We start from the raw sequence: 12382 nt of genomic DNA, 5'->3' as shown, positions 1-12382 counted from the left end.
AATTTTAATATATATTGTTAATACAGGGCAACCACTGGATATTTTGGGAGCCCTAAAATTATTTTGCTGTGGGGCCCAGTAACATCTCGTTACGCCACTGGTGAACCCCTTAAAATTTTATAAAATGCAGGTGTTGGATCTGTTATCCGGAAACCCGTTATCCAGAAAGCTCCGAATTACATAATGTCTCCCATAGACTCCATTTCATCCAAATAATCCACATTTTTAAAAATGATGGTATGAAGATCCAAATTACAGAAAGCTCCAGGTCCCAAACTTTCTGGATAACAGGTCCCATGCCTGTACATTTCTTTTCCTTCCACTTGAAACCAAACACATTTTGTGCCTATAGCTTTCCCTCTACAGTCATCTTGTGATTTTTATCAAACATTTATATCTACATGCCTTTTATAAAGATCACATAGTGGACCATAACCTGAACAATACAGTGTCACTAAATCTACCCCTTTCCATCTTATTGCTCAATAAGTGACCCTTGGGTGTTGTGCTCTGTGTCTTGCCTTTATACAAGATTGCTTTAAATATTGGAGCACTGCATTGCAGTTAAGGATGATAAAGCACCTGCTACAACTGAACAAAGGTCAGAGCACCTAATGCAAAGTCAAGTGCTCCATCTTACTCTTTGTCAATATGTGATCAGCTGTGTTGTAAAACAGAAATTGGAAACATTTTATTGGCTCGTCTAAACATGACACACAATGAGCCAGATGTCGAGACAAAGCATTCTTTGAGTCCTATGCATAACCTCCTGCTACTAGTAGTGTCAAAATACATAGTGCAACTTGGGGATATTTAATGTACTGCTTGACCACTATGATATTGCTAACTATAGTTGATGTTTGATCCTTATATTGCAGGTCGGTTATTTTGATGCTTTAGCTGAGCTACACATCTACATTTCCTGCTGTACCAGGAAAATTGGCTGCAGAGTGGGGGGCTCCAGTTTTAAAACAGCATCCTCGCTCTCTCTGTTCACCAGTCATTTAAGGAACAGTAACATCAAAAATAAAGTGTCTTAAAGGAACAGTAACATCCTAAAATAAGTATTTTAAAGTAATAAAAAGTAATGCAGTGTTGCCCTGCATTGGTAAACTGCTGTGTTTGATTCAGCAACACTATAATTGTTTATATAAATAAGCTGCTGTGTAGCAATAATAAAGGCTCAGGTTATATAGCATATAAGCTCTGTAGAACATAATGGTGTTATCTGTTATTCAATATTTGGGGTCAGGGCACATAGATTCGGAGAGATTAGTCGCCCAGAGACAAATCTCCTCTTCTTCGAGACGACTAATGTCCCCGAACTTCCTTCACGCTGACTAAAGTGTAAATCGCCAGTGGGATGGCACTCGGAACTATTTGTTTTCCAAAGACGCTCGAAGTTGCCTTATGGGGAAACTTTGGGCGACTTCGGGATTAGTCGCCCTTCGAGATTAGTCGCCCCGAAGAAGGAGATTTGCTGCCGGGCGACATCTCCCCGAACCTGCCTGTGTGCCTTGACCCTTAACCTGTGCCTTATAGCCTTTGTGTTTCTGAAGCAACACACATCAGTTTTACCAGTACAGGGCAACAGTACATGGTATTTTCATTACTTTAAAACACTTACTGTTCCTTTAATACAGTATGTTTATATTTAAAGCAGCACAGTATATATGATGTTTGAAGCTCATCGGGTCCTAATCATATAATATAAATTGTGATGCCCACATATTTTTGGCCTTTTCCATGTCCCTAAGAATATTTTCTTCACACTTCCCTAAATCAGCCCTGTGTTATTCCTTCAAAGCTAACCCCCTAGCCTTCAAAGTCATGTGTTACATAAGGGTTTTTTCATCTACAATCGAATTAGTATTATGTGTTTTGAATTATAAAGGCTTTATTACATTCCCATTCCCTCCCTTCAAAAAAGCTTTTAACCACTAGCCTATGATTCATTATTCTGTAGAGCTGTCAGCCAACACAGCTGCATTTGCAAAGAGTGCTGCAATGTTGGGCAATTCAGAAGATCACACTGCACTCTCCCGGGCATTATCCCAGCTTGCAGAGGTGGAAGAAAAAATTGACCAGCTGCATCAAGATCAGGCCTTCGCAGACTTCTATTTGTTTTCCGAACTCCTAAGTGACTATATACGACTTATTGCTGCTGTCAAGGTACATCCACTGCAGAAATCTATATTTAATCAATTAATTGTCAATTATTGACCCATAATCAAAACAACCTGGGAAGTAGATAATCTTATAGGCTGAGTTCCTAAATGAGTGCCTTACTTAATTTCTCAGGGAACTGAACAGTGCTTATAATCATTCAGTCTAGTAAAACCTCTCTGCTATGTTTGTGTGTGGTTGAATAAGTGTTATTTCATGTCATCTTGTACTTGTAGGGTGTATTTGATCAGAGAATAAAGTGCTGGCAAAAATGGCAGGACGCTCAGGTCAATCTGCAAAAAAAACAGGAGGCAGAGGCCAAACTTCAGATCTCCAATAAACCTGATAAACTTCAGCAGGCTAAAGATGAAATCAGAGAGGTATGGCTTATGCACTATATTCTATCACTTTATCTGCAACTTTCTTAATTAAATCCAATCTGAATATTGATTTAATATTGTCAAGTAAAGAAGGATTAAAGTGGACCTGTCACCCAGACACACAAAGCTGTATAATAAAAGTCCTTTTTAAAACAAACATGAAATCCAATTTCTATTTTTTATTAAAGCATTCATAGCTGTTGTAAGCTCATTTAAAAATATCAGCTGTCAATCAAATATTGTCTGCCTTGGGCATAGAGGTGGAGCAGAGAATTACTTTCACTTTCCATTCAGCACTTACTAGATTTCACTGCTCTCCCCACATTCCCCTGTTCTCTTTACCATTTAATTGTGAAGCCAGGGCATCGGGATGGACATCGGGTCCCCCATTCTGGTGCACAAACAAGATTCTGAGATGATACAAGACTTGCCTTAATAACAGTGTCCACAAAATGGCTCCTGCCTGCTTTCTATAATTATGAATTCCCAGACTGAAGGAAACAAGATTCAAATAATTTATATTGTGTAATTAAAGTTCGTCTTGCTTGACTAATGTGATAAAATACGATTTTGAATCATTTTTTTGTGTGACGGGTCCCCTTTAAAAACCAACCATATATTGGGTTGCAATAGCTTTTTATAGCAATTTTTCTTCATGTATTTATTTGTAGCTTTTGCCTTGCTTATTAGTAATATACATCAGTGGGCAGATTTATGAAAGGTCGAATCTCGATCTCATGTGAATTTTTTTTTTTTTTTTACGGTAATAAATTCGAATATACTCCTAACTCGAATGGGAGGTTATTTAAGAAAAAAATTGAACGTCTAATATTCGATCGAATAGGAACGACCCTAAAATTCGATTCTTATTTGATTCGAGTTTTCCCTCCGAAAAAAAACTTGAATGTCAGGAAGGCAATTATCATCCTCAAATGGATCTAATGACCACTTCCATTGACTTGTACATGAACAGGTTTTAGGTGGCGAATATGCGAATTAGGACTGTTTCCAGGGTTGAGTTTTGATAAATCTCACATTCGAATAGGGGGGATTAAAGTTCGAATTTGGGAATTTTGACACCAAAAAAAATTTGAGAATTCAAATTAACTATTCGGCCCTGAATAAATTTGCCCCTAGATGTCAAAGAATAGATCTCATTATTTTTTCTGGTGCCAGCATAGTATGCTTACAATGTGTGGAAACACTTTTATCAAGCAGCAGTAGTAGTAGTAGTACAGGTATGGGATCCGTTATCTGGAAACCCGTTATCCAGAAAGCTCCCAAATTACGGAAAAGCCGTCTCCCATAGACTCCGCTACAATTAAATAATCCAAATTATTACAAATGATTTTCTTTTTCTCTGTAATAATAAAACAGTAGCTTGTACTTGATCCCAAGATATAATTAATCCTTATTGGAAGCAAAACCAGCCTATTGGGTTTATTTAATTTTAACTTGATTTTCTAGTAGACTTAAGGCAGGGATTCCCAACCTTTTGAACCCGTGAGCAAAATTCAGAAGTAAAAAGAATTGGGCAGCAACACTAGCATGAAAAATGTTCTTGGGGTGCCAAATTAATGCTGTGATTGGTCATTTGGTAGCCCTATGTGGATTGTCAACCTACATTGAGGCTTTGTTAGGCAGTGCACCTGGTTTTTATACAACCAAAACTTGCCTCTAAGCCTGGGATTTAAAAATAAGCTCCTGTTTTGAGGCCACTGGGAGCAACATCCAAGGGGTTGGAGAGCAGCATGTTGCTCACGAGCTACTGGTTGGGGACTTAAGGTATGAAGATCCATGTTACGGAAAAATCCGTTATCCAGAAAACCCCAGGTCTTAAGCATTCTGGATAACAGGTCCCATACCTGTATCATTGTGCCTTTTATAAATGGCTTTTGAATTATGCATACTAGTGTATGATGTGAGTTGCATTTCACTTGGTGTTATTTAGTTCATTCATCCAGTTCCGTTACATTGGAGATGTCTATATGGATAGGAGTAATAAATGCTCAATAAATACATTTGTAATAAACCTCCAAATAGTCTGAAAATGGAAGGGTAAAGACTTATGAATTTAATTCGTCCTGACAGCATAGCTCTGGCTACATGAGATAGATAAACTTGAAGGTGTGAATAGAATAGAAGCTTTGTCATATTCTTCATATTCTATATAGTCAGTGTCATGGACAATAAAGGTGATGTTTCTCATGTATCTACTGGGGAAAGCCTTGCATGATAAAAACGAATAATAATAAAATTAGGATAATAGGGTTGGAGGCACGACAGGCTCACTGTGACGTTGTAACTTATATGGAATCATTTGCTGTTGCATTTCTATACCTGAAATTTGTAGATAAACCAGTATTTGCCGGTATGTGAATGCCCGTTCCATATAAGAATTTTATGTGGCACTTTTAATTTTAAACTTCTGTTAAATTTTTTTTATCGGTCATCTTTCCCATGCTTCTTTAAGGAGATTGAAGAGGTAGGATATAATGTATTCATACACTTGTGTTATTTGTGTTTCCATTTTTTTAAATCTGTACCCAAGTTGGTAGAGCCTTAATAGTTTTTTTTTTTTTTTTTTTAATAGCAATGATTGTTTGGGTCAGTAATTCATTCCATAACCTTTATTTCACAATATATTGGTTGTGTTTTATTTGTTTACCATGATTTTTTGTTTATTTTTTTTAAATATCTCTCTCACTTGATATTGCAGCCTTAGTATAACATATAACTATTAGGTTAGTATGACAGGCCACTTTCCTGCAACACTAAACCAAATTATCTGTTGTGGGGTAGCCTTGTAGTATCTGCCCATACAGTCTATTAGAAAACTGAGAGATGTATCCCTGCTTTGAAGAGTGCCATTTATGTCTCATTGGCTGTTCAATCAATGTCTGCAGCTTCTACATAAAATGGGATTAAAAACTAATAGGTAACCTTTGTTTAAACCTGTCAGATATCGGTTGTGCAGGCTGAAATATTGGCCCCATACACAGGCCAATAAGCTGATAACTTGGTCTGGAGTCTGAGTATTTTACTTAGGGATGCACCAAATCCACTATTCTGAATCCTTCGCAAAAGATTCGGCCGAACACCGAACCAAATCCTAATTTGCATATATAAATTGGGGGTAGGAAGGGGAAACAATTTTTTACATCCTTGTTTTGTGACAGTCACACAATTTCCCTACCCGCCCCTAATTTGCATATGCAAATTAGGATTTGGGTTCGGTTCGACCGAACAAAAGGATTCACCTGAATCCGAATCCTGCTGAAAATGGCTGAATCCCGAACCGAATCCTGGATTCGGTGCATCCCTAATTTTAGTAGAGCTTTAAGCAACAACAACAGTAATTGCACAGTGGGGAAAAAAAGTCAAAATTCAACATGTAATATGTGTCCATATATTGGTCCAGTTATCTGTGTTTTATTTAAGTGAGCTCATAATAAACAAGTCTTTGGAGCCTGTGGGCAGGCAGATTCATAAAAAGGCAAGGGGGCTGCATATTTTTTCAACCATTTCCATTAAAGGAGAAGGAAAGGCATTTTCTACTTGGTTCTATTTACTTACCTGACACCCCAGGCCGGTGCTTCTATCAGAATAAAACTGCACTGGTTCGGCATTATTCCAATGAGCAGCACGGAGCGATCCTCTTCCTGCTTCTTCTTCTCGCGGCTGCCCAGTAGACCGAAAAGTTAAATTTTAACGAAAAATCCAGGCTATTTAGTTCTACTTCTTTGAAGAAAGAAGAAGCAGGAAGGTGATCACTCTATGGTGCTGGCTGGAATGGGCCGCTGCAGTTTTCTCCTGATAGGAGCACCGGCCGGGGTGTCAGTCAGGTAAGTATATACAATCACTTGTGGGTGCCTAACTTTTGGCATCCCCAAGTAAAAACACCTTTCTCCTTTAAGTCCATATAATAGACAGCAGTTGTTGGTAAATAAATGTCCATTTGGAAAATTCGCTTCTGCACACCATCTTTATAAGTTTTTATGAGGGGCTAATTTCTAGGATGGATCAGATTATGGCAGTGGGAGTGGTATATTTTGGTTTTGTAAGCCAAACGATAATGATGCTCATAACAAATTGACACACAGGATGAGAACTAGTTAAAAGGACTAACTAATGCAGACATGTCCAAAGTCAGGCCCGCGGCCAATTGCAGCCCGTTCACTTGATTTTCCAGTATACTTAAGGTATGAAGATCCAAATTACGCAAAGAACCGTTACCTGGAAAACCCCAGCTCCTGAGCATTCTGGATAACCGGTCCCATACCTGTGTAAATGAAAAACTGCCAAATGAAGTTTAACACAGGTTGATGTACGGTTATGCACTAAATAGACAGCTGCTGCAAAGGCACATAGAACTCTGGGATGTACCATTAGGGACATACAGGCATGACTTAGATGTGTTGTGTAACATTTATTGAGGTAATGTAATCAAAGTAACTCATTGCATTCAAAGAGTGCCCCCCCCCAAATGATTACTAACACTTGTTTTGTTGCTATGTGTTGCTAGTCCTTGTGCAGGCACTTTATTAATCAAGAGAATGAAAGGTTCTCTTAAAGGAACAGTTCAGTGTGAAAATGAAAACTCTGTAAATAAATAGGCTGTGCAAAATAAAAAATGTTTCTAATATAGTTAGTTAGCCAAAAATGTAATGTATAAAGGCTGGAGTGACTGGATGTCTAACATAATAGCCAGAATACTACTTCCTGCTTTTCAGCTCTATAACGCTGAGCTAGTCAGCGACTTGAAGGGGGGCCACATGGGACATATCTGTTCAGTGAGTTTGCAATTGATCCTCAGCATTCAGCTCAGATTCAAAAGCAACAGATATGACCCATGTGGCCCCCCTCAAGTCTCTGATTGGTTACTGCCTGGTAACCAGTCAGTGTAAACCAAGAGAGTTGAAAAGCAGGAAGTAGTGTTCTGGCTATTATGTTTGACACCCAGTCACTCCAGCCTTTATACATTACATTTTTGGCTAACTAACTATATTACAAACATTTTTTATTTTGCACAGGCTATTTTTTTTTTTTTTATTTAATCAGTTTTTATTTATACACTGAAGAATTCCTTTAAAAGGGACGCTATACATCTATGTCCAGTCTAGGCAAAATAAATATAGCTTGCATTGAAAATTCAAAATGAGCTCTGTTCTTTAAATACCGTTAACATTTTTTTGTACCTAGTCCTGTACAACCCTTATATTATCATGCTGAAACAGGAAAGAGACTTCCCCATAATGTTTCCAGAAAGTAGGAAACACGGAATGGTCAAGAAAAGCATTGTATGTTTTTACAGTAGGCTTTACACATTCAGGCATGTAGCATTCTCCTGCCAAATCCAGACTTGTCCATTAGAGTGAAAATGGTGATGTATAATATATAGATCATTATTATAGGTTATTATCACAATTAGGATTGTGTGCAGATGCTTCCCCTTTAAAAAAAATCCTTTTGTGTATTAGGTGGGTGGATACGGAGGAGTCTGTTGTACAGGGGTGTTTAAATGGGAAGGACAATATAATAAACGTCTTCTCCAAGTACTGTTACATCAAGAAACAAAGGAATAGGGAACATGTAATATTAAATTCCATTTCTGTTGATTTGTTTAGTGCAACAAATCGAAAACAATTCAAAGCTTTTGTCTAAAACAATAAGCAGGGTGGGTTTTCACAAAAGCACTATATTACTCTTAGCCAGGAAAAGTGGTGATAGCCACTATATTAGCTGAATTGAGCTGATTTGGGTGCCTTTATTACAAATGTGTTTTCTATCTATAATTATTAGAATGCATTATTATAGATGGTCCCATAGGATGAATTTGATTGCACCAATATGGCATCGGAAAGAAAGGGGGGGGGGTTAAATAAAATGCCATCTGTTTCTCACCATTGTTTGATTTGATCAAGCCTAGAAACAATCTGTTATTAAAAACCGAGTTGTAGAATATTCAAAATTGTCTCCTGCTTAAAGGAGAAGGAAAGGCGTTCTTTACCTGGGGGTGCCAAAGGTTAGGCACCCCAAGTGATTGTATATACTTACCTAACAGGAGAAAACTGTACCAGCCCCAGGTTCTTCCAGCGAGAACCACTGAGCGATCGGCTTCTGGCTTCTTCTTTATTCGCACGGCTGTATCGCGAAAAGCTGAACTTAAAGAAGTTGGCTATTTCGTTCTACTGTGCATGTGTCTGCCCTCGGGAAATTTGAAGCAAGATGGAAGACGATTGCTCCGTGTTGCTTGCTGGACTTCGGACAGGTGCAGATTTCTCCTGATAGGAGCACCCGCCTGGAGTGTGAGGTAGACATATATAATCACTTGGGGGTGCCTAACTTTTAGCACCCCCCAATTAAATATGCCTTTCCTCTCCTTTAAATGAATAGGAGTATTAACAATGTGTAACAATCTGTGCATAAGTTAGTTTATGCATAAAACTTTGTTCCCATTAACTTTTGTGAACCTGCAAAAGGTCCGTTGGGTTGCAAAATTCTTCAATATCATTTTGGCATACTCGTTTTATAACACTGCAAACATTCCGTGCAGACTAAATCCAAAGGTATTCCATCTGCTGCACATGAACTTGTGCATGGTTATCGAACACTGGTTGTTTTGTTTCAGATTTACAACTCGCTTTAGAATTAAGACATTCTGAAAGATGATAGTGCTCTACTGTCTCTAATTCAGGGCATCCTAAAACTGGGGAATTCAACCGTAAAAAAAAAAAAAAAAACCCTACCCTGTGTAGACCCCCCTTCCTCCTCCTCCTCAGCCTGCCTGCCCCTCCCCAGGCAAATGCCCCTAATCCTTTACTCACCGTGCAAATTCTGGTCTCGAATTTACGGCAGCCATCTTTATCTTCTCTGGTAATCTTCGTGTCTTGACGGCATTTTCTGTGCATGCACAGTTGGAGTAAATTTCCGGTCCTGAACCACTGCTGCGCATGTGCCGAAGGGCATGAAAAATTCCGAAAGATTTTCGTGACTTTCGTCACATGAGCAGTTGTTAGGGACTGGAAATTTACTCCAACTGTGCATGCGCTGAAAATGCCGTCAAGACACGAAGATTACTGGAAAAGAAGAAGATGGCTGCTGTGAACTCAGAGACCAGAATCTGCATGGAGGGGGAAGTAAAAAACTTAGGGTAGGGGGAAAGGTTTCTTTTTATTACGGGTTGAATTCTCCTTTAAGACTTAATGTTAAGAATAGCTTGTTTGCTCATTCAGGCACTAAAGAGTATCACTAAATTAGGAGATTTATATAAATGTGAATTGTATGATATTAGGATACATGTGTACAATAATGCAGGGAAAAACCCGTATTATATGCATTCTCACTAATTAGGCTAAGGAAATATATGTCAATTAGTGGTTGTGCTTTCTAAATAGACCAACATAAGTCAGTGATTTGGAATGGCAACAGCACAACTAAGCTCATAGCTTTTGTAAGACTGTCACATTGTTTTGCCTATTGATTGACAATCGACATTTAATAACACCCTCCTTCTCTTCTAGTGGGAGGCCAAGGTTCAACAAGGAGAGAGAGATTTTGACCAAATATCCAAAACTATTCGCAAGGAATTAGGAAGATTTGAGGCAAGTATCCCATACCAGCGCATTCTAGAATTGACTTTACAGTTCATTTTCATGTGTGATAATCAAGTATAATAAATGAAATCTTTATTTCTTTGTTTTAGAAAGAGAGGGTGAGAGACTTCAAAAACATTATTATAAAGTACTTAGAATCATTAGTGCGAACACAACAACAGGTATGTGAATTAACCAGCCAAAATGACCAGAAACATGTTTGTATTCTATAACAGTATTATTTATGCTTGTTACACAGTGCTCTACAGAGAGAGCTTTTTAGCTGGCCACTCCCTTCCCCTGTGGAGTTTACAATCTGATTTCCCTATCATAGGCAGGCACACAAACACTGGCCAACTTTATCGCAATTAAATAGGGTTAATAGACACAAATACGGCCTAACTTGGAAAAAATCCTTAAAGGAACAGTTCAGTGTAAAAATAAAAACTGTTTAAATAAATAGGCTGTGCAAAATAAAAATAATTTCTAATATAGTTAGTTAGCCAGAATATAATCTATAAAGGCTGGAGTGACTGTCTAACATAATAACCAAAATCCAACTTCCTGCTTTTCAGCTCTCTAACTCTGAGTTAGTCAGCGACTTGAAGGAGGGTCACATGGGACATAACTGTTCAGCGAGTTTGCAATTGATCCTTAGCATTCAGCTCAGATTCAAAAGCAAAAGTTTTACCCACATGGCCCCCCCTTAAGTCAATCAGTGGAAAGCAGGAAGTAGTGTTCTGTTCTATTATGTTACACATCCAGTCACTCCAGCCTTTAAACATTACATTTTTGGCTAATTAAATATATTAGAAACATTTTCTATTTTGCACAGCCTATCTATTTAGCCAATTTTTATTTTTACACTCAACTATTCCTTTAAGGCAACAATGAGTTACCATATATATTATAAATCTTTTCGTTTTAATAAACCACTATACAGTATATTTTCTTGCAGAATTCAGAAGTGTTTATAAAAAAAAATATATATATATATATATATATATATATATATATATATATATATATATATATATATATATATATATTATAATTATACATCCAGTGCTTTAATATTTCCCATTCATTTAAAGTTACTTTAAAGAGGTATTTCACCTATAACAACTTATTATGATGCTTTCAGTGATAGGCAATAGGGCCTCCATCTTTTGCTTATTTTTATTGTGACTGCCTAAATCTATTGTTCAGTGTAAAAATTAAAAACTGGGTAAATAGGCTGTGCAAGATAAAAAATGTTTCTATAATTAGCCAAAAATGCAATGTATAAAGGCTGGTGTGAGTAGATGTGTAATATAATAGTCAGAACACTACTAACCTGCTTTGAAGCTTTCTTGGTTTCCACTCATTGGTTACCAGGCAGTAACCAATCAGAGACTTGAGGGAGGGCCACATGGGTCATAACTGTTGCTTTTGAATCTGAGCTGAATGCTGAGAATCAATTGCAAACTCACTGAACAGTTATGTCCCATGTGGTCCCCCTTCAAGTCACTGACTAACCCAGAGTTAGAGAGCTGAAAAGCAGGAAGTAGTGTTGTGTTCTGTTATGTTACAAATCCAGTCACTCCAGCCTTTATACATTAGATTTATGGCTGATTAACTATATTAGAAATATTTTTAATTTTACCCAGTTTTTATTTTTACACTGAACTGTTCCTTTAAAGTACTACCTGGGATAACTGACGATTGTCTTATGAGAGGTATCTATAGTTTTTATTATCCATACTAGAAAAATGATTGTTTGTTTGTGTTTTTTCCAGCTCATAAAGTATTGGGAAGCTTTTCTACCCGAAGCCAAAGCCATAGCATAGGATGAAGACTATATCATGTTCAGCTTATACATTGATGTACACCCCATTTCACAATAAAAATCGTGTAAAATCAAAATATCAAGATAAACCACTCTATATTTTATTAACATGTGGCTTCTTTTATATACTATTGCATTTTAATAAGTGCTGCATGTCCTGACCCATTCCAATGGACTGTGGCATGATATTCTGCTGAACTGAACACTATTTTGCATTTAACAAGTGCAGAAGAAAGCAAGAATGTTTTACTCTGGACTATTATTACTTGCAAACAAGTTCTGTCAAACGATAATTACCTTATCTTTATGAATCAAATTATTGTTGCATTTATAAATGGTCACTTACACATTCCTGTACAGATATTATGATTTTGTGATTATTATAATAAAGGCATATGCCTTGTGTAATGCCA

The 12382-nt window shown here is 37.4% G+C and overlaps 1 protein-coding gene across 2 annotated transcripts in view; it reads left to right on the top strand.

Annotated features, from left to right (window-relative positions):
* Positions 1–12382, top strand: part of snx2.S (sorting nexin 2 S homeolog) — a 31210-nt gene extending 18828 nt beyond the window's left edge. The window contains exons 11-16 of one of the 2 annotated variants that reach the window (XM_041573242.1): positions 1967–2172; positions 2403–2546; positions 5020–5031; positions 10070–10150; positions 10252–10323; positions 11920–12382. In XM_041573242.1, the coding sequence (XP_041429176.1) occupies positions 1967–2172; positions 2403–2546; positions 5020–5031; positions 10070–10150; positions 10252–10323; positions 11920–11970 (566 nt within the window). In that variant the 3' untranslated portion in view covers positions 11971–12382. 2 annotated transcript variants of the gene reach the window in all.

This window comes from Xenopus laevis, chromosome 1S, assembly GCF_017654675.1.
Source record: "Xenopus laevis strain J_2021 chromosome 1S, Xenopus_laevis_v10.1, whole genome shotgun sequence".
Classification (NCBI taxonomy): domain Eukaryota; kingdom Metazoa; phylum Chordata; class Amphibia; order Anura; family Pipidae; genus Xenopus; species Xenopus laevis.
Note: the sequence above shows the minus strand (reverse complement) of the source record. Positions and strands in the feature narration are given on the sequence as shown.